This window comes from Aedes aegypti, chromosome 3 (genome assembly GCF_002204515.2).
Source record: "Aedes aegypti strain LVP_AGWG chromosome 3, AaegL5.0 Primary Assembly, whole genome shotgun sequence".
Taxonomy (NCBI): domain Eukaryota; kingdom Metazoa; phylum Arthropoda; class Insecta; order Diptera; family Culicidae; genus Aedes; species Aedes aegypti.
Genome location: NC_035109.1, coordinates 266,943,919 through 266,967,967, shown reverse-complemented (window position 1 = coordinate 266,967,967; position 24,049 = coordinate 266,943,919). Strand labels below are relative to the sequence as shown.

At 41.2% G+C, this 24,049-nt stretch overlaps 1 protein-coding gene across 1 annotated transcript in view; it reads left to right on the top strand.

Moving 5' to 3' along the window:
• Positions 1-24,049, top strand: part of LOC5579659 (PHD and RING finger domain-containing protein 1) — a 32,841-nt gene extending 8,792 nt beyond the window's left edge. Inside the window, exons 2-6 of the mRNA XM_021850654.1 lie at positions 3,711-6,204; positions 14,289-16,895; positions 16,961-17,016; positions 17,124-17,252; positions 22,589-24,049. Coding sequence (XP_021706346.1) covers positions 3,711-6,204; positions 14,289-16,895; positions 16,961-17,016; positions 17,124-17,252; positions 22,589-22,756 — 5,454 coding nt within the window. The 3' untranslated portion in view covers positions 22,757-24,049. The remainder of the gene's footprint in view (positions 1-3,710; positions 6,205-14,288; positions 16,896-16,960; positions 17,017-17,123; positions 17,253-22,588) is intronic.

Sequence of the window (24,049 nt, the reverse complement as noted above, 5' to 3'; positions counted from 1 at the left end):
GGAATACTGCATCCGTTTTACCATTACCAAAAAAGTTTGCTGGTAAATTCATTTCACGAATAGGTTCATTTCTTTGATATGGTGAGCCATGGACAAGAGTAGCGTTCGAAACTCTCATTCTATCAAAACCAAAGGGTGATCTCAACTTGCATTCACCATCAATCAAGGGTGAAGCGTGACTGGTTAACAGGATGATGCATATTGCTCGTGATCTACCCTTTTTATGGTCGTTTCTTGAAAGTAATGCAAATCCTCCCAACATCATACAAGTTCCTCGGCGATATGAGCATGTTAAAACAGTAGTGCAAGAAACGGCTTTCCTCCCCGAAACCATATCAAGAAACCCTACATCAAGTGAAGTTCATTAGTTCTTTCTGAGTCGTATGAAAGCTCCAAAGATAATTCGGGAAAACCCTAACCGTGATTGGATAAAAAGTACTTGAAATAATCTCATCGGTCATGGTATGGTATGCGATTGTACATGGGAAAGTGCTAACCAATGAAACACTATTCAAACGGAACAGGCGCATGGATCCTCTTTGCTATAACTGTACTGGAGAACCTGAAACGATCGTGCATCATATCTTTACATGTAGTAGGAACAATCACATCTGGGTGCATCAACGACTGTTTGTACAAGCGAACCATCGGTTGCGAGCCCTCAAATTCGAAGACTGGATGTTTCCCGTTTTCAACAATGTCAGCAGATCATTTAGAACATTTTTGCTAAAAACTTTATCTATTCTGTTGAATTATTTAAGTGAAAATAATGCAAACAAAACAGTCGATGATTATGAATTCTACAAACAATGTAATAATATGTAATTGAATTTTTACACTAGACAATAAATTTTATAAAAAAGTAGTAATAAAAGTGGAAAAACATGAAACATAAAAAATAATATAGTCAGTGAAAAAACTTGATTTTTCGAACATTTTGAAAAAAAGTTATCAAATAATAGTTTGTAAAATACAATCAACAAAATAACATTATTTTCTTACAAAGGTGATCATATATGTATTGGAAATACAAAAATATGTTCTTTCGATTTTGTGATTTTTTGTTTCGGTATATTCTTTAACTCGATAATTCTATAAATCGATGGTCCCTTCAATATCGAGTTATGGAGAGTCGACTGTATGTTAGACAAGTGCATTACCAACTAAGTTACCGAGCCATTCGGTGACCCAATAACTCAGAAGGTTACACGTTGTGAACTAGACTATCGAAATGCATACATTTTGCCTAATGAAAGTTGGAACGGTTATTGAAATACGAATGCTTTATGTATCGCTTTAGCATCAACTCACATCAAGGCCTCGATAGACGCGTGGTGTACGCACCGGCCTATCGATCGCAGGGTTCTTGGTTCGATTCCAGGTTGCTGCGAAAACATTTTTTGCTTTCAAATTTTGGTTTCATAAGGCAAAGCTGAATTTCAACCCAATTTAGTGTGACGAAATTTTTATAAGTGGTTCCTATGTATTTCGATAGTCCATTTGCTTGAGTGTACAAGATTTGAGTTCAAATCCCAACGGATTACGCAGTCCCGCCTTCATAATTTTACTCATAATTTATCCATCTTAACCACGCGTAATAAGTTATTTTATTGAAAACTCATGCGATTTGGAATACCGAACAACTCATGCGTTAATATATATTCCAGTTTGTTAAAATCTATAAAAAAATCCTCAAAAGTTAAGATACTTGTTGACAATAAATGCAAATAATGTGTCAGAAATTTTTTCAAAATCTCTTCAGTTTCCATCGTTAAAAAAAAGTTTTCTTCAATGTAATTCAATGTAATTCTTCAACTACAGTCTGATCAACATCAACGCCGACAAACGATAAACCCGATGACATGTAGGATGCGTTTTATGATTGTCTCGACAAGACCTACTGAGAGTGCCCAAAACATTACGTAAAAGTTGTTATCGTGGATGCCAACGCTCAGGTCGGAAAAGAGGGTTTTTTCCGCCCAACAGTTGGTACGGAGAGCCTTCGATCTGCCACCAATGACAACGGCCTAAGACTAATAACTTTCACTGCGGCTAGAGGGATGGCCATCAGCAGCACCTACTTTACACGCAAAGACATCCGAAAGCACACCTGGATGCACCCAAATGGCGAGCTATGCAACCAAATAGACCACGTTTTGGTGGACGGCCGGCATTTCTCGGATGTCATCGATGTGAGGATCTTCAGATGTCCAAACATCGACTCTGATCACTATCTCGTTGTTAGTAAAATTCGTGCACGGTTGTCTACCGTGGCGAACACAAGAACACAGCGACCGCTGCGTTTCAATATCCAGCGCTTATCAACAGGTGTAGCAGACGAGTACCGCTGGAAGCTTGATGAGCGGATAAGGGGACACAACGTAGGCGACAACCTCAAGAATCTGTGGGAGTCTATTCACGGTGCGATGAGCACAGCAGCGCGAGAGGTGATAGGTACTGCTCAGAAACGACCCAGGAATGGTTGGTTCGATAAGGAATTCCAGAATGTGACGGATGAGAAGAATGTTGCCAGATGCCGGATGTCAGTGTCTGGTACCCGGCAGAATAGAGAGCGGTACAAGGAAGCTAGAGCAGCCGAAAAACGAATTCACCACAGAAAGAAAAAGCAGTATGAAGAAGATATCATTACTGAGGCGCGAAACAGCATGAAACAAAATGATATGCGATATGCGTAAGTTCCGGAAATACAACTTGCAGACTCACCATCTGTTCATTAATTTCAGGCGGCGTACGATTCAGTAAAGAGAAATGAGTTATGGCAGATAATGATAGAACACGGTTTTCCGGCGAAACTGATTAGACTGATTCGTGCAACGTTGGATGTGTCGAAATCAAGTTGTCTGGGTAGAAATTTTAAACGGTGGCAGACTTGCTCACATGCCTGAAACGTGAAGCAACTTAAATCGAACAAATTACATGCTGGTATGCAGAACTCAGCGCGACAGGGCTCTCGATAGACGGGGATATTTTCGAAGTAATCTACATCGGATCCTTGCTCACCGCTGACAACAACATTAGTCAATAAATACGAAGGCACTTTATCTGTGGAAGTCGTGCCAACTTCTGGGCTGCGGAAGAAACTGCGGTCGAAAAGATTAACCCGCAATAAATGTACCATGTACGAAACGCTAATGAGACCGGTGGTCCTCTCTGAGACCTAGATCATGTTGGAGGAGGAACTGTAACCACTTGGGGTCTTCAAGTGACGAGTGCTTTTAACCATCTTTGGCGATATGCAGGAGAACGGTATGTTGCTACGGTGAACCCAATCTCCTGAAGGTGGCTAAAGCTGGAGAGGTACGCTTGGCGGGGCATGTTGTAAGATTGCTGGATAACAACCCTGTAAAAACGGTGTTCACGTCAAATCCAGTAGACATGAGGTTCAATTCGTAGGTCGCAATCGAGGATGAAGAGAAGTATCCAAAAACTGCGTTATTTTCTCTAGGTTTTATCAAGATAATTGAGGTAGAATCAAATAAATAAAAAATTAGGTGTTTTGTGAATACTAAACAAATGTTGTCCAAAATACAATGTAAATTTACGATATTCTGAAAACAGACGTAGTGTCGATCAAATTGTAAAAAGATATAGCATGTAAAAATAAGCAATTTATCCCAGCGCGCATAATCTTCTTAGAAATGTCTATTGATGATCATTCAAATAACCTCACATCCATTTTCTACTTCCAGCACGTCGTCAACGATAGCTCCGAGTGGGAATCCGACTGGAACAGCGATGAGGAGCAGGCATTACTGAATACTGGTGGCCAACAGGCGGCTGCAGCCCTGGTCAGTAAGCTGGGCTACGCTTCGGACTCATCCACGAGCAGCAACGAAAGCGAAAAATGTCCCATCTGTTTGCTGTCGCTGACCGACAAGGAGATCGGTGTGCCGGAAGTATGCGATCATATATTCTGCGCCCGCTGCATCGAGGAGTGGTCGAAGAATGTCACCACCTGTCCAATCGATCGCAAAAACTTCGATGTCATCAACATCTACAAAAGCGTCGATCGGAAACAATTGGTCCGTAAGAACGAAGTCCAGGTGAAGGCGGCGGATGAAGTCCCACTCGTTGAGGATCATGAGCTGACCAATTGCGAAGTCTGCCGCCGACCGGATCGGGAAGATTCGATGCTGCTGTGCGATTCGTGCAATTTGGGTTATCACATGGATTGCCTGAATCCTCCACTGACGGAAATCCCCTCCGGATCGTGGTACTGCGATTGCTGTTTTGCTTCCGGTTCCGACGAAGACGATGAAGAGGTTGAAGATTTGCTAAACGACCTCGACGAGATCGGAGGAGTTCGTCAAACACGTCTACGCATGCGTATCAATAGTCCTCCAAGGATTGTCCGTACCAGACAAAGTGAACGCATTCGTGCAACAATTCTTACTCGTACTTCAACTGCCGTCAGATTGAATGTTATGGAAGATCTGGATCAACCCGGTCCTTCGACTAGAACCAGAAGTGGCACAGTCGGCTCTTCAACTAGAGCGATTGCAGCGCCGGCAAGAACAGTTCGCAGGCGCCGTAAGCGTCGAACGCGAAGAAAGATTTTAAGAATGATCATCTCAGAGTACGATGTGGACAACAACGATGAGAAGTTTGCTATCAAAAGAAAGAAGATATACAACACTCTTAAAAAGCTAAGCAAGAAACGTTCTAAACGTAAACGTGCATCTCACAAAAGTAAGACGGCTGAAGTAACGCCCGGTTTGAATGAAGAAGGAGTAGATCTACAGCGTCAGCGTTTCAGCACTGGCATTCCAACGTTGAAGATCTTTGGAGGAGCCAACGACTTGGATTACTTCTCTGACGAAAATGCTGACGATGACATTGAGGCGGATGTTTCGCTTGGTGGTCGAGGCGAAACCGCCGTTTCCAGCATTCGAGCAACACTTCGGAATCCTCTGGGACGTAGACGAGTTCTGAAAAGTGGCTTCGAAGCAAGCTCAACTAGTGGATCGGTTGACTTGCTCGGCAGTATTATGGAGAGTCAGGAACGTTGGCATTCCAAGAACGGGCTGGGAGATGTCAAAATCGATAATGGTAAAATTATCTTCAAGAATGATAGCCCTCAAAAGAAAGATTCGAATCCTCCAGGAGCTACCCAAGCTGGAATTGGGAACAACTCGCAAGGCAGCGTTAGTGTACCAGCATCTAGTACTGGGGCGGCTGATTCCACAAGTTCCAATCGTAATGGGCAATCTGCCGAAACCGAAAGTGCATCTGGATTCGCCGCTACGAGCTCGACATCGGGAGGAGCAGGTGGTGGCAATGAGGAAAACACTGACAGCGTCCCAGATCCATCGGATATGTCCATCTTTGTTGATCTGCCACCTCTGAAGAATCCTGGTGATGAGGATGAAGATGAAAAGAAAAAGAAGAAGGACTCGTTTGACATGTTTGGATCGGAACCTATTCCACTGCCTTCTGCATCTGCGTCCGCATCCAATCTGCCAGCGGTCAATCCTGCCCCAGAAAGTACTACTGCGGATGATGGCCCTGCCCCAGGCACATCTAAAGGATTTGGCAAGTTCAAATACACAATGACTTCAGAAGCGAATAACTGCCCGAATTTTTCGGTTTATTCATCGGAAACTCTCCAGTATGCCAAGACTGGTGGCGAGGAACCGTACGATCCGTTGGACAGTGAACAAAAAACCGATGATGAGTTTGAAGAACGTGACGAGGATTTGGTTCAGCTGGACGACGAAGAACCTGCAGTGCAGAAGCCACACGATACTCCCGCTGAACCAGATCAGGAGCACATTCCAAACGGAACGGATAAGCTTCCAGTTGGCGATCTGGATCACGATGCGTTCGATTCCGATTCCGAAGACGAGCTGAAAAAGATTGAAGAATCATCCGCTCCCATTGGCCCCGAACCGGAACCGACCAATGAACTGGAAGCGTTGACACCGCCTCTCACTACAACCGTGGCTGCTGCTTTGGCCTCCTCAGGGACACAACCTGTCACAACGACTGCTGGACTCCAGTCAGAAACGGTGGTTGTGGGCGAAGCAAGCACAACCACTACCAGCGCTGCTCCGGCTAACTCGGCCCAGGGCGAAGAGGACCGCAGCTACACTCCTTGCCTGGACGAAAAGTACCAGGAGGCTCGCCGAGAACAGGACAAGAGTGGAACAACGCCAACACTTCCGCCACCATCTCAGAAGGAAGGTAAGTAACTGAACGAATGGGCAGGACTGGTTGCGGGTCTCACTATTTTAATGCAAGCCTCTAAAAAGTCTACTTCTCGCATAACTTGTGATCTCGCCTTAAAAGCTATTGGTAACCGAGTGTGTAGCTTGTAGTTACCGAGCAAACGAATGGTTTTACACGTTATTCATCAATGTTACAATGAAGATAAGATCCTCCTCTGTCTCCCAGTGGTGATAGTTTTCATCCAGGTCCATTAATTTGCTTAGAACCAAGGAGCTACACACTTATCAATGGCTTTTAGGGCGAGATCTCATGTTATGGAAGATTTCCAATGTCTCTATATACCTAATCAAAATGGTCCTATTTCTCGATGAAAAGTTTCAGGAATTTGTCTAGTTTTTTTTAAAGATTTCTTCTGGAATACTATCAGGGAGTTCCCAACGGATCCCTCCAGAAATTCATTAAAAGATTCTTCCACAAATCCTACCACGATTTCGTCTAGAAATTTCCCCGGTGATTTTCAAGCAATTCTTTAGATGGATTTCTCCAACATTTCCATTTCCATATCCTCAAGCACTTTAACGCTACTACCTCCAGTAAATTCCAGTATGTTCTTTTATCGATTCCTCCGAGACATCTTTCAATGAGTTCTCCCTGAAAGAGAGGAGACATCTCACTGACAACTGGCTTGTTTTTTTGGCTTCTTTGATTTTTTCTTCTCTTGTTTTGGGTTGTGCACAATGGTTCGGAAAGCACATACTGGGTCAAAACCATTTTCACATCCCATTTGTTATCAAAAAGATCATAAAATCAAAAAATTTCAATAGCAATTTGAGTCCAATCGACAATAGTTAAATATTCAAAGATTTTATATGCAATAGCACAGGAAAACATCCTGAACTTTCAATCATATCAAATTTCAGTTTGGAATAATTTTTTCGGTTTTTCACGCTCTGGCGTTCGAATGTGCGATTTTCCAGTGATAGTTGATGATAGGTTCCCTTGACTTTTGGGAGCTCGTAATCTATGTTAGCTGTCTCCTCTCTCTCTCAGAGTTCTACCAATAAAATCCACAAAGGATTATTCCAGGATTATTGATAGATTATTCTAGATTTTTTTCCACTCCCAAAAATGTTCTGCCAAAGGGCTCATTTTAGGAAGCTATTTCACGGATTCCTCGATAAATTTAACTAAGAATTATTCATCAGATCCCTTCAGAATTGTTAATAGGAATCCCGCTTATAATAAACTTTATATTATTTTATTTAATCCATGTAGGTATTACTTCTGGATCTCTTCCACAAATTTTTGAGTGATTTCTCAAGTAGGAAAAAAAATCTTCATGGATTGTTCAAAAGCTAATTTGAAGTTTCACACTAGAATATATTCCAGCAATTCTTGCAGTTATTGAATATTATTAACCCTTTCTTTCCCACAGCTTTGTTCGACAATTTAACTGTCAAAATGGGGTGTCTAAAAAAGCGCTTGAACAAAAGTGGTTGCAAATGAGCTATATTATTCAAAATCATCATACAAATTTTTGATTGTTTTTCAATAGTTTGACACTTAGGTCACTTATTTCGATGTTTGATGAGACAAATGAGCGTATAAGTTTATTCCAATCATTATTAAGCTAATCGTAGCAATTCGCTTTAGTTAGCGTTCGTCGAAAATCGGTGGATCACCTATCTACCTACCATGGGATCACCTATCACCTACCATGGGAAAGAGAGGGTTAAAATTCTTCTCCGCCGACAATTCCTTCACTATATTATGTTCATTTTTACAATAATAATGGTCTTTGCAATTTATTTAGAAAATATTCCAATATATCCTCCAGAGTCCAGGTGTTCTTACAGAGATGCTTACAGGAGTTTCATTTTCTGAATGGTTAGGAAAATCCAATTTGATTGGCTTGTATAATCTGACATAATCAAAATGTTATGATATTGGTTTATCTTGTTGCTGCATTTGTCTAAAATAACGATTAGGGCTTAACTGACAAATCAATAACAATGAAATTTACAAGTACAATTTTAAATCCCAATTGGAAAACATAAAGGGTGTCCACGATGAAATTGCCACACACAAAATTGATTCGCGAAATTAGAGTTTTCATCCGATTGCCATCAAATTTTCAGGGATTGAAAAATAACTATTAAACTTCATTTTACTCGTATTTTATTTACGCAAATGCCCGCACCTTGGCCGTAACCCCGGCCATAAGATTCTGCACAACCTGTGAATCAACCGTTTTTTGCATGTAAACCCATACTTTCTTCAGTTCCTCGACTGTCTTCACTACCTTAAGTCGTTTAAGAAGGTGCTGCTTCATAATCGCCCAGCACGTCTCGATGGGGTGGAGCTCCGGAGTGTTGGGAGGGTTGAACATTTTCGGCACGAAATTGACCTTGTTGTCCGCATACCACTTCAGCATGTCCTTGGAGTAGTGGCATGGGGCCAAATCCGGCCAGAAGATTGTTGGGACGTTGTGGGCCTTCAGGAGAGGAAGCAGCCGCTTCTGGAGGCACTCTTTCATGTACACCTGTCCGTTCATCGTGTCCTGGGTCACGAAAGGTGCACTCCGCTTCCCGCACTTGCAGATGGCTTGCCAAAACAGGAATTTCTTCGCAAATTTGGACATCTTCTGAGTGCGGACATGCTCCGGAACGCTGAACTTATCCTTGGCCGTGAAAAACAGGTTCCCGGGGATCTATTTGAAGTCGGCCTTCACATATATTTCGTCGTCCATGATGCAGCATTCAACTTTCGTCAGCATGTTGAGGTACAACTTCCTGGCACGGGTTTTGGCGGACTTGTTCTGCTTCTCGTCGCGATTAGGGGCCTTTTGTACCTTGAACGTTTGAAGCCCAGCCTTAGTTTTAGCCTTATGGACAAAACTTCGGCTTAGGTGCAGGTTCTTTGCCACATCCCGAACGGAGGCGTTCGGGTTTCGGTTGAAGGCCCCAACTACGCGGTTGTGATTTTTGGTGTTGTAGAGAATACTTTTTCCTTCACTTCAGGGCTTCCGGTCGGTGGTCAATCGTTCTTCGAACCGCTTAATCACTCGCGACACCGTGGAATTCGCGATTCCCAACGTTTTAGTGATGGAACGATGCGAGAGATCCTTGTTCTCGGGATGAATGCGCAAGATTTTATCACGCACGAGCTGTTCTTTCGACTCCATTTCTGCGAGTTTTGCTCACAGGACTATAAAACTTGCAGGATGTAAATAATGCTATGAACTAAATCCACCCAAATTTTCATTAAATTCTACCCAACGGTTAAAAAGTTAGAGCAATTTCATAGTGTGGCAATTTCAACGTGGACACTCTTTATCATCAAACTTAAATCTTTGTGATGAAATTCAGCGACCGAGGTTTCGCGTGCCATTGTGTCCTGGAACCAATACAAACTTACCGAGTTCTCTTGACACACCCTTCGCAATGAAAATGCATTCCCAGACAAGTCTTGATGAGCATTTATATGAGTTCAACGCTTTTAATGGAGCTTGGCTGTCAGAAAAAAAATACAGATATTTGCGTGTCTGTATTTTTGTCTACGACAGATATTAGCGATATTATATTAGATATTACATACATTCTAGCAAAAATCTCCGCTTGAAATAGTTGGAAACGTGTTTTCCGAGGGCCGTAGAATCGTGCTCTAGATTTTGTCTCATTTTTTGAGCCTTGACCAACATTGGGACCTCTGGCATCCCAATCCTTTTCGTCTCGCATACATTGTAAGCGATGTCATAGTTGTCCCCATTTTTCATCAAGTCTTCATGCATAGTCATCACTAGCCCACATTGGATGTGTTGTCAAATGCTCAAGTGTCCAACAAGATCACCTGATTTGAAATTGTTCGATCTGTTAAGCCTTAGAAAACTCTTCTCTGCTTCTAATTATACAATTTCGTACATCGGTAGTACAGGAAGAATAGCATCTGATGCTTTTGATGGAGTGATTCGCATCGCCCCCGTTATATCAATGGTTACAAGTCGTTATAGTTTTGATAGCTTTACTTGTGTTGTGGCTTCTTTTGTTTTCGGCCACCATACTAGCGAAGCATATATGTAACTTTTGGGCGAATTATGGATGTAAAAATCCACATTTTTTTTTGGTTTCAAGCCCCATCTTCTAACAAAAATTTCGGAGCAAATCCAAAACCAACTGGTTGCGTCACCAATCACATACTCAATATGAGCATTCCAAGTCAGCTTTACATCCAAGATTATTCCCAAATATTTAACCTGTTCACTAGGGTGCGTTTCTACTCATCCAAGCTTGGAAGCTTTTAGGATAAACTTTCTTTTCCTTTTGAAAGGTTCAATTACTACTTTTAAAGGATTTATGTTAATCCTGAATACACCAAAAATGGGTGAAATTTAGAGCCAGTTGCCCTTTTTCTGAAATTATATTTTCAAATTTTCATCTCACTATAATGATTATACCATCCGCAACTCTCACAACCTCGAAACCTTTTTTTCTAAGCTTCCCAGAAGATCATCTACGACTAAAAACCACAATAGAAATGAGAGGACTCCACCCTGTGGACAACCTTTTGTAGCCCTCACTGATATACACGAACTTCCCAGCCCTGAAGTGATTTCTCTATTTGTAAGCATATTAGTAATCCACTTGATAATATTCGTGTCAACATTTTTTTTCTTAATGGAGCGTGCTATTGAAGATTAAGAATCGTTGTCAAAAGCTCCTTAAATGTCAAAGAATGAGCAAAGTGCTTGGAATAAAGATAACTTTTACTGGTCTCCAAATGGATGGAACATAATTTAAGCTTAGGCTAGCCTTAAACATCCCAATAAGAGACGGAATTAGCCGTTTTGAAGAAGTGCTGGAAGTATCCCAACCACTCCTGTAGATTTAAAAGGCTGGAAAGATCTCACAGCGTTTTTTATTCTTGCACAAGTAACAAGAAAAGATTGCGTCAGCTAGAACATCTTTTATCATCAAAAGTTCTATAACAGTTCGAATCCGTACATAAAATGAGTTTCCATGATCAAATTTAAAGTTTCATTTGTACGAAATTGTACAATTAGAAGCGTTTTTGTGAAAACTCCGTCATCTCGTTTCAGAGAATCAAGTTCAAACGTATGATCTTTAGCAAGAACTGATTGTAGTCTTGTGACTAAACGGGGGCATTGCATATGTTTTCACATGTTTGAATCCATAATCTTCATTTTGATTTTCTTATTTCTTTATTATATTCAGTTAGAGCTTTCTTATATTGAGCCCAATCTGAACTTCCACCATGGCACGTGTCTAGGCTAGTCTCATTTACCTTTTGAGAAATCAATTCTAATTTCTGGATTGAGTCAATTTTCCCTGTCCTTTGGTTCAGAAAGGGGTATGGGCGCGTTCTGCCAACTCGGTCGAGGCAGATTTCTTGTGTGAACAAGTTACAACATGGACGTTCTAAAGTGCCAGAATGAAGTGTTGTGCTTGTGGGGAGCACTTGAAGATGAGATGGAAGGTCATTACTTCGCGTTCGTGCTTTACTTCTGCTTATCTAACAAATTATATACAATAACCAACCCTTAGCTTAACTATCTAAATTAACAGTTGCAAATACAATAGTCATTCGAAGCTTACTAACATGCCGTCACGTTAATTTTATCATAATGATCTTTTATCTACATCCGTCGAACCATTCTGAATGGCCGTTGTGAGAATATCACCAAGAACTTCTCACATGCATTAAAGCTGAATTGTCCTACATTGAAATATTGAGGTTTTCGCTCTTTTGGATTCATTTTTTGTTGTTCGCCATCAGTATTGTTGAGATGTCCTGAATGCCGCACTTGGCGTACAGTGATCATTGCCATGGAGTTTCTCGTAAGCTGCATGGGGATTGAATCCAAAGAGCAAATTTTGTATGATTTCATTGTAGGCCAATGCAGCAATAAAGCATGTAACAACCACTAACATTTCTTCTCTCTTTATCCTTGTTTTCATATCTAACCCGCCATTACAACGAGGAAAAATCCATTGGAGAGGAAAGACATGGCAGCGTATTGGCCGAGAAAAGATAAGTATCATGTTTTTGTAAATATTCTTATTACTGATTGCAAGGTGAATCAGATTAACTAAATTTTTAACTAATAACAAACTTGTTCCACAGAGCTATTTACAAAACACCACCCAAAATCCCTCCTTACCCATATCCTTAGGCAAAACACTTCACTACCGCTATATGTATGACTTATTCATGTTCTTTTGACCTTGCATCATTCATACGTGTATTGGAAGTCAAGAGTAGAAGCAAAATTTAAAGAACCTTCTGGTCAAAGATGTTGCGTTGCCTACTTCCCAAACTCCAAAACCCCCTCGGTGTATTATGGACGGTGTGAGTTTTCAAACTTATGCTGGAGACTTGGCCACTGACCCCCTTGTAAATCAATAAAATAAAATAATTTCTGGATTGAGTCAATTTTCCCATTTATCGTAAATGAGTGTGAATCCAAAAAATTTGTACATGATTTCCACTAGGTACATTTCTCTTATTACATATATCTATGTTACTAGCACATAGATAATCTAAAAAACATTGACCACGGCTATTGATATCCGTAACACCCAACATGGTATGATGCGCGTTTGCATCACAAACAATAATAATAGACTTGATTTTTCTGCATTGTTCGACAGTAGCAACTATCTCAGGAGGGACCTCTAAAGCATCACCAGGGAAATACACAGAAGCTTTTGCAACCTCAATAATTCCTGTAGTAGTCGGCACCACAGCAAAAATGTGTCGTATTATAAATTCTGTAAACTGGTGGCATTTCATTGTTTTCATGAAAACAACAGCAGTTGTTGATGAACTTTGATTCACACATAAAACATAGTGCACATTAGAGTTTCAATTCCGAGTATTTTAACCGTATTTTGGACCATGGCTCATGTATACAAGTGCCACATTTAATCCCTCCTTTCTGAACCTTCGACTCAAGAAGCTCCTTTGACATGATGAAGTAGTTTAATCGACTCAATGTTCGTCTTTTTATTCATTATTTTGTGTATGTATGTATCTTTTATGTCATATTCCTGTCATAGAACAATAAACAGCCTTGTAACATGCTACACTTTATACATATATCACAATGAGCTTGAGCTTAATTGGCCGTCCTACTCCAGTACTGCCAGATCAGCTGCACTTACACAAGGAACCAACCAGATGACTGCTTGGGACTATCAGACATCCTCAGGGAGCTGGTGGTCTTCTATTTTTAGGCAACAATGTCGAGCAGACCATCAAAATAGATAGGGGCTATTTTCGAAGACGAAGAAGAACAATCATTCAAAAAGTCTCGTCGCGCAACTCTCTGTATATAGACTCTGGTCGGTACTACAGAACTTTTATCAGAGATTGCATTAGGATTTTTTTAGAAATACCTATTGGCTTTTCCAAGAATTTGTTCAAAAACTGAAAAATTCTCTTGATTTCCCCTTGAATCTTCTTAGGAAATCAAAAGCAATTCTTGAAGGCATCTCTGGAGATATAACTGGTTGAGTTCTTGATGATGTCCCGATAAATAAACTTGGAGGAAACTCTAATGAAATCGATAAAATAATCACTGGATGAATTGCTGGTGAGGGTAGGACTGAGAAAACTCTGGGCTAAATTCTTGACTGTAACCTGTCCAAAATTCTTTGAGATATTGTTTAAAAAGTTGGTAAACGAACCACTAAATGAATTCCTGACGAAATATTCAAAAACATATCTAATAATGAAGCAAATACCTGAAATAATTTCGAAAAATCATGACAAATATTGGAACACGAGCAGTAATATGTACTTGTATTGTGATGATGAATTAGGAATACCCTCAAAGAAATGTCTGCTTATTCTATGGTTATCCTACAGTTCTCTGAGAAATTCTTATAAAATATGTTATTTTCGGGTTTCTGTTCTTATTATTTTCTTGTTTCCAGTTCGATCTCCTTTGGTCTCTGCTTATTTTTTTAAGGGATGAGATATCCAAAGTTCCTATACGTCTCTTAAATCAGTCGCTACCAACCATGTGATGTCAATGAATGTTAATCTAATCGAATCTAATAATAATCTAATTTCCTCAGGCATTGATGGCATGGATACGGAAATGATTTCCGATGAGGATGAAAATACCTTCAAGGAAGATGAAGCCCGGCCAACATCGGCATCGAAGCCATCATCTTCGGGTGCTAGAAAGAAAGATCTTACCTTCAAGAAGGTAAACAAGAAAGGAAAGGAACGTAACTATCGTGACAAAGAAACCAAGAAACGAGACAGGAATGACAATGACAAGGAAAATCACGATCGCCGTTCGCGAGAGCGCAATCGCCAGCGTCGTCCCAAGAGGAAGGAACTGGAACGTTATGATGTCCGCACGGTGATTGAGAAACGCCCAAGGGTCATGAAGGATCCCTTCGGTAGAGATGTTACTCCGAGACCCCGTTCCAAGACTCGCAGTCGTAGTCGCACCCGTAGCCGTACTCCGGAACGTCGCAGGGAATTGTCCATTTCATTGAGTCCAGAGCCTCCCCGACGTTTCAACAGACGACGTTCGCCTTCTCCAAGGTTCAGGGGAGGAAGGAATCGCTCACCGTTGCCGTTCCGTAGAAACGTATCAAGATCGGTATCCAGAGGTCCCAGAATGCGATCGGTTAGTAGACAACGATCGAGATCTCCGGTTGTTGCACGACCACGCTTGATTACAAGATCCATTTCCAGAACACCTTCCCCTCCTCCACGTGCTCGACTTCCACGGTCTGTTTCGAGAACGCCCAAATCACGCTCCCGTACACCGGACATTCGAGGAGCCAAAACAAAGAAGACCAAGAAAAAGAAGCGTCTAGCTTCGGCCAGCAGAAGTCGCAGTCCCAGTGTGGATCGTGGAAAGAAAAAGAACAAGAAAGGTCGCAAAAAGAAGAACAAACATCGCAGCCGGTCTCCTGGTGGTAAAAAGAAAAAGACCAGGAGGAGGTCCGCATCACCCATGATGTCTCGATCTCGCTCGCGATCGACGTCGATTCCTCCGGCGCAAACCACCGGAGTTTTGACCGAGAGATTTGCCAAGGTAAGGCAGCAGAACTCTTGGACTCCTCCGCCACCGGTCAGACCGAAAACAAACGGTACCAATCTGACGGTAATTCTAACGAACGAAGAAGCATTGGCTAAACAAGCAAAGGAACGCGAGCGAAAGCGCAAAGAAGCTAGGCGCCGTGATCGGGCACGTGACAAAAATCTACCCTCGAAGGAAGTATTTACATCAGGTGATAATATATTAGTTAGTGTTAGTTTTAACGACAAAAATTTGAATAAAGAAAATGAAGCAGCCGCTGAAGGTGAAGCCGCTGCGATAACACAAAAGAGATTGAAAGACATGGCCAAGAAGCGAGCCGAAGCCGAAAAGGCCAAGCGAAGGCGTTTGGAGCGATTGAAAAAGACTCGCGGCGAAGCTCCCAAGCCAGTTGTAATAATCGACCTCGACAGATCACCGTTCCGCGTAATGACGCCTTCGCCCAGAGCGGTAATTGTCCTAAGTGACAGCGATAACGAGAAGGAGAAAAACCGTCGGGAAGCCGAGGCAAATAGAGCTGGTGCGGTTGGCAATCAGCAAGTTAATGCAGAATCTAGTACTAATGGACCGTCTTCGTCGACGCGAAAATCTCCTGCCGAACGACACGAAGAAGACATGTTTGGTCCAAAAACACCTCCTGGCTTCCCGAGCCAACCACAGCCCTCGCAGAGCAAACCTCAGGCGCCAAAGTTTTCCATGCAAGTCAAATCGAAAGCTTCGAATATTCGTCCTATGAATCTCCTGTACGAGCCAGGCGAGCTGGATGAAGGCAAAACTCCGGAGCGGATGGATAATGCTGAAAGCTCTTACAGTATGGTTGGCCCAAATACACCTCCCGAACCGGCTCCACAATCTCCCTCGCCGGATGTGTATGATCCGTTCGAACCCACGAAATCTCCTTCTCCGTCGCCGCCACGACGTGACAATGTCTCGATTGAGCGCCTTTCTGATCTGGACGATGCTGTTCTCCCATCCAGCAGCGGAAAACCAGACGGCCCCGACTCCGGTACTGTAGGTGACCCGAAGGCTGACTCCCAAAATCAAGACGAAGCAATGAATGGTGAAGCCGAAGCACCCCGAGGCAACAAAATCACAATCCTTAGCAACATTGTCATTAGTCAACCAACCAATAGCGTATCGGGCGTGGTCAGTGGATCCGGTGTGGTTTCTGCCAGCCAAAACAACGGCGGAGATGACTCGGATGTGATCTTCGATGACTTTGTGTCATCTTCGGCCCCGGTTCCCAGCAGTAATGTTGGTTACAGTAGTGGCAACGCCAATCAGTCCAACCCCATTAAATCCTACAGCACCGCAGCAAACTCATCGAGCCTGATCTCGAAACTACCACTGCCACCGGGAGCCACTGCCGGACAGAAGTTCAACGACTTCATCAACCCTACCGATTCGCCGTACTCTCCCGGGGCAAGTGATTTCGACGATCTGTTCGAAGCGGGCGGCGAGTTGGATTCTCCCCCTCCCGCACCGGTCAAGCAGTCCTACAAACCCACGAAGATTCTTTCCAAGGGAGCCAAGAAGGGTGGCGGCGGCACCTTCGATAACCTGTTTGGTGGTTCGCCTGCGAATAACTTCAAGCGGGGCAAGAAGAGCGCACACAAGCGGAAAGGTATGTGCACTGTGTTCTGAAGGTGGTTCTATTGTTCTAAGGTTCGATCTTTTCAAACATTTCAGCCAAGGCGAAGGGTGACGATGAGGAGGATCTTTCTAAATTGTCCACGAAGGATAGGGTAGGGCACGGTTTCAATTATCAATCACACCTCTTTGACACGTCAGCAACGTTACTAACCGATTCTCTTTTTTTTTATTTTGCTCTTGATTCTTTGTATAATTGCAGTTCCTTAAGAAATTGAACCGACTAGAAAGAGTGGTGGAAGAAGTGAAACTTGTCATCAAACCGTTCTACAACAAGAAGCAAATCAACAAGGACGAATACAAGGACATTATGCGACGCGCTGTTCCAAAGGTAAGTGTTAATTATTCTGCCAAAATCTTTCCATCAATTCTACGAGAAGATTGCGCAATACGTTGTGATAATTGTGCCTTAAGGTTTCAATCTTGTCTCACTCAAGATTCATCTATTTCTACGAAGTTCCCGTTTAACAAGTGTTCGTGGTTTCGATTGCGAAAGATTTTTGTGGTCTACGCAAAATGTCTAGGCATAGGATTCCTTGGAAGTGGATTTCAGTACCCTGCCAAAAATCTATCATCTATAGAAGTTTCTGAAAAATAGAATTGATCTCAACATGGCCGACATCAAAAGCATTTAACTTGACCACCTCGAAAACTGCGTGTTCATAGAATTGGCGCATGGAATTAGGGGGTCCAAATAACCGTAGCGGTAAACCCGCAGCAATTCAGCAAGACCAAGCTGAGGGTCGTGAGTTCAAATCCCACCGGTCGAGGATCTTTTCGTAAAATAATTTTTTTCAACTTCCCAGGACATAGGGTGCCTTTGTACTTTCCACACGATATACACAAGTAAAACCGTACAGATACACGATCTGCCATCACACGTTCCGAACACGGTTATCACCACCCACATGCAACAGTATGGTAAGATTATTTCTATTTGAAACAACGTTTGAAAGCACTATTTCCCTGGCTTTCCAAACGATGTTGAAGTTCTTCGACTGAGGATCAAAAAAAAAAATTGCCATAATACATTGTAGTCTACGTGGTTGGAAAGCACGTAAAAAACCATGTGGTTTAAAGTAGCAAGCGCATACCGAACGATTTCTAAAGAAACCGTGTGCATCATAGCCATGATAACGCCCATCGGGCTTATCATCAAGGAAAATGTTCAATGCTTCAACCAAAGAGGTACCAGGCGAGTTCGCAACGCTTTTTACAACGCTCAGAGGTTGGCAACAGGAATTGGATAACTCCACTAAAGGTAGATGGACTCATCGGCCAATACCAAACGTGTTAGATTGGTATAAAAGAAACCATAGGGAAGTGAACTTCCACCTGGTACAGTTTCTATCAGGACATGGTTACTATAGGCAGTACCTGCATAGGTTCGGGCACTCAGAATCTCCTGCGTGCCCCAATTGGGTCCTAAAATGTTTAATGAATTCTTGTTTTTATTTAATAATACGAAAGAGCATGTTCTTGCAACTACTTTAGCAGTTTTTCTAGCTCAAATAACGACTATAACCTTTTTAAAATTAAATTTTAAAAATAGTTCCAAATATGAACCTTGACACTTGTGATCATGTTTGACATTCACTTTTTCGACAAAATTGCCACAGGAACAACCCCAGTTTTAACACTGGGGTTGTTCCTATCTGACATTTCGGAAGGGACACGGAAAACAAAATATACCCAAAATTTGAGTTTAAACCATGGGGCGTGATAATATCTAAAAAATCATAGAAAAATGTTTTTTGTACTTAAATCAATGAAAATCATTTAAAAATTGAGTAAACATGTGTTTCTGCCCTAAACTTAAGCGTTTGATACTAAAATTGGGACAGGGCTTTAGGACCCTATTGTGCTGATGTGGAGCATGTCGTGTTCGATTGCCTGCGTTTCATTGTTGTGAGAGATCGCATGCTCGCTAAATGTGGAAATGCCACGTCCCCGGACAATACAATCCAGAGAATGTTCGATTACTGAAATATAGTAACTACGGCTGTCACTCACATTATGCTAGAATTGCAGGCAGCGCCTATGACGCACAGAACAGTCGAGTCTACCGGGAAAAGACGATTGTCGACTCAAACTAGTAGTGGAACAACAGAAAACAAGAATGAACTGAAACTGAAACCAGAAATAATCACAAAAAAAGTACCGAACTCAAGCTTGAAAAAAAAATTGAAACGGTTAGATTTGTAATGTTTACATTTTCTTTACCACGGAATGCACTAAATAATGTAAAGTATAAGCAAAAACATATCTTCCTAATATAAAAAACCACAAACTATTTACATCCATTGATGCGGCTGTATGTAAAGCCTAAGGTGGCCCAGCTGAATTTCAACAGACACGTTGATTATGCTCGTGGATTGAAGCAATACCGCGGTCCTAGAACTACATTACAGCAAACTATTGTTTTGAGCCATGTCAGATTAAATCAAAAACTTTTGTCATTCTTGAATAAACCGTTGACTAGAACAGTTTTCTCCCACTTAATGGGTAGTATCCACTTCGTAAGTACTGTGCAAAAGGATAGGACAAGTAATGGCCAAGAAATACTTCAGCTGTCCAAATTACTTGAGCTGTATCCAGTTGACAAGTAGAGTGAATGTTCGTAACGTTTCATAACGCCTGCCGTGAAAATCAAATGGAGCTGTCGTTTTTCCGTACGGAAGAATTTTCCGCTCAATTATTCCGCAAGGAAAATAGTGACAGTTCGCTCATACTGGATCGACTGTCAAAATTACTTTGGTAATTAGCAACAAATTGTACATGACCGCTCTACTCAGGATGTGGATACCAAACTTAAGCTCCCACATGGGTTGTGGGCTCCAGCAAACTACTAGTCAAGAGGAACGGCGGAAGAATCAAGAAATCCTCCAAGATGAACGAGTTCATGTCTTCGCTGCAGAAACTGGGAGATTCCAGTCTGGAAGTTTCGCATGGAAACGTGCCTTGCTGCAGATACCGATGATTGTGCTAGAGAACTGTGGGTCCTCGACCCTGGAGCTACTTCATACATGACGAACAAGGTGGCTCTGTTGGAGACTTTGGATACATCACCACAGGAGAGTATTACGGTATCTAATAGAAAGCTGATCAGGGCCAACGACATTTGTGTAAGCATGTTTCAATGCGTCAATGGTGAAGCTAACCCGATGAACATTAAGCTGACTCAAGACAGCTAACTACCTGCAAAATATTCTATCTATTACGGCTGCAAATGTTTTGCCCTGTATCAGCTATGGCATCAACGACGAAATGAAGACCTAAGGTAATAGAGCAAAGTCTAAAATGTCGTGAAAAGTGTACTGCGATCTGTCAAACTTGGGTACCTTTTGCAGTACCAACCCGGGTAGAGGAGAATAGCAAAAGAATAACAAAATTTACCATTAAAATAGAATGTTTGAATAGCAAAATTTGTTCTTTGTTTGTTTGAAATAAGAGATAAAATAACAAAAATAATAACTAAGTTTGTATGGCATAAAAACTAAATAATAGCATATTTTGCCATTGTAATAACAAAATAATAGCAAACATATAAGCAACCGTAAATAACAAAATATGTTATTATTTTGATATTGATAACAAAATAATAACCTAAATAAGCTATTCACGAGTAGATCAAAATAACGATACTTTTAGTTATTTGACTTTAATATTTAAATTTAGCATGATTAAAAAATAAACTTTTAGCTCTCTTGCTAAAAAACTTTTGCTTTTTGAATCTTTAATGAATATCATATAAACAGTAAAAATGGCTATTATGGCAAAATTTGATATTGGTTTGTTCTCATAAATTATTTAAATAAAGTTTTCAAATATCAAAATAATGACTATGATGGCGATTTTTGTTATTCTTTAGATATTTAATGTTTTTTAGTATTTTTGTACAAATAACCAATTTTACCATGATAGTATATTTTGTTATTGATTAGTTATTGCATGAATTTCAAGTATAACATATCAATAACAAATTTTGCTATGATAGTATGTTTTGCTATTGATGAGATATTTAATGTCATATATTAATAACATAATAATGGTTAAACTAGATATGATAGCAAAATTTGTTCTTATTTTACCATTATTTTGTTATTCACCTCTACCCGGGAAGGGATTAAATGCAGTACTAAAAGTGGTACCCAATCTGAACCCGCCTCTATTCGTCTCTGATGGCATAGATCGCAAACCTTCGTATACTTATCTCCGGATGTTTGGATCGTCGGCATGGGTCCAAGCCAGAAGCAAAAGAAGCTGGTCCATTGAATCCGAAAATCAATGCCATCAGCAGAGATGTCAAGTTCGACGAGTCAATCGAATACACCAGCAAAATGAGGACGGCGTACGAATCGAATGAAGTGGAATTAATACCAAGCTTGATGAGCCGGAAATCGAATTCAACGCCGATGATAACGACGAAGAGGATAGCGATGATGCTGCTAGCGTGGTGTCGGGAGGAAGCTTTCATGGTTTTCCCGAGCGGAGCAGTATGTTGATCGTGTTAGTGAAGCTGATGCAGAAGCCGATGACGGCATGCCGGAGGTTGCCCCGGGTGGCGACTACATGCCAACTCCACGAAGATCTCTAAAGTCCAATAAATTCAGACAAGCCGACATTTTCTGTGTACCGAAAATGATAAGTTAATTGAACCGAAGACATTCACCGAGTCCATGGCAAGTCCTGAAAGCTAACAAAAGTGGCGTCCCGCCATGCTGGAGGAGTTGCAGTTGATTGAAGATAACGAGACGTGGAACGTGGTGAACCTATCACCTGGACGGAAGCCAATCGGATCGAAATGGGATCAAGATCAAGCTAGGTGCTAAAACTGAAGTACCTAACCCGATACGAGGCGAGACTGGTTACACAGTGGTACAGCCAGCATTACGGGACCGATTACGATCAAGTCAAGCGTACGATTTAGTGAAAAGAAATGAGTTTTGCATTATGTCTGACATGGTTTACCGGCGAAACTAATCTGTCTGCGAAGTACAATGCTGAATAGTTTCAAATCAAGTGTTCAGATGATTCAACGGCGGGAGAATTATCGCTTCATCCTTTTGAATTGTAATCTAACTTACTTAGTGATGATATATTACACCGTCAACTCTCCCTTACTCGATATTCTGTGTTTATGTCGAGTTCGAGAACCTTAGTGAAAGTAGGGTTTCATGGCTACCTTGAATGATCCTTTGGATCGCAATAGCACTAATTTTGGGTTCTATAACTCAATACCTCCCCAACTCGATATCGAGTTACGGAGAGTTAACTGTATAAAAAAATAATGTTTTACTTCAGTGTATATTTTTAGTATTATGTAAGTTTCAGTTCATATTGGATGCAATTAATCTCGATTCATTTCAAATCACCCGAAACCAATTCCTATTGAATTATTTTTATATACATACTGGGTGTCAATTTCACATAAGGTCGTTCGGCATAACTATAGCAACAATTTAGCAATATTGGCTTTACACCATAATTATGCTCCTTCATTTCAAGTTAGTTGTTTTCCAAGTCATGCTAAATGGCCTATATCATAACAAATGTAACACCACATACTCCAAATATGTGGTCGAAATTTGATAATTACGCTGTTTTTTTTTTTAAGTTTTGGTGTATGTACAAGTTCTTATGCTCTCTTCAATTCATTACTTTCAGATCTGCCACAGCCGCACAGGGGAAATCAACCCGATCAAGATCCAGAAGCTGATCAAGGCGTACGTCCGGAAGGTTCGCGGCAGGCGACGATTGGCCAAGAAAGGCGGTCTTCCCGGTGGACCCGGTCCGCTGATGGCGCCCGGTGCAGCGAATCCGATTCTCATCTAAGCGTGGCTACGCGAAGAAAGTTTCTGCACCAGTACTTCGAGGAGAAGCAAAGGGTTTCCCCTTCTTTCCGTAACTCCAGCAGCAATATAATCCAACCCCATCAAACAAACCGAACACACTCAATCATACACAGCAACACATACCCTATTCCCGTACTGACTCCACGGGATGGTAGCATGAAGAAACAGTGCAAGCAAGTGAAAAATTTGGTAAAAGTTTCCGTTTTTACTTTATTTTTAATCTCGCGAGGCGAACATTTTGATGAAAGGGGAAAATGTAAAGGCTAGGCAGTACAGTCTTGATGCATCCGATCGCGTTTGCGTCCGTTCAGTGGAAGATTGCATGAAATCTTGTGAACAGATTTTTCTCCTGTTGTAGAAAACTGACACTTTTAGGCAAGAGGACAAATGCAAATGATTGTTTAAAAAAATAATTGAACAAAATTATTGAATAATGTGAAGAACAAGCATCTACTTGAAGCGTAAGAATTCCTTATCGAATGAAACGACTAGTTTTTTTTTTGTTGTATAGAGTTAAGTAAAAATTAGAACACAAGATCATGCATCAAATTCACTCATAATTGTGGTAGAAAGTTGCTACACAAGAAAGTCTAGTAAAAAAGGGTATTTATAACAATTATCATAATAAATATTTATTGAATATACAACAATTACTAGAGTTAAATGTAAGTCGAGTAGATTGTGCTAATTATAGAGAATATTCTCTTATTAAGGTACAGTATCCGTGTAAAGTTTGTCCAATTACAATCTAGCTATTGTCTGAAGCTAACTAAATTCACAAAGCCCTGTTTGTTATTCCTTCGATATGGTCTTCTGAACATCAAAGGCTCCGAAGAGCCGACTGGAATGTGCTATTCCAGAGGGCAACACGTGCAAATATAAAAAAGATCTTTTCCACAGTCGTATTGAACCACCCTTGCTTGACGTGCTACTCAGCGTCATTCATTCATTTTGATCCGTAATCACACAGAGTCTTCACCAAGCAAACGGCCGGCAGTTGGTAAATCTGTCGAAGTTAAGCCTACTTATTACAGTAGATGAACAACAAGCTACCAATTCACACATCCCATGCGAACGCGTCCGTTGATAGATCCAACTGACTAAAACAGCCGTCGTAGGGTTTAGGCGTAAGGTTTAGCCTATCTAATACTACTACCTACTACAATTAAAAGTGAGTAATTTTAAATTTGTAGTATTGCCTATGAGGAACATATGAATTCATCTAAATACACAACAGAGGAAATGCTAAATAAAAATACATAGTTTAAGAATA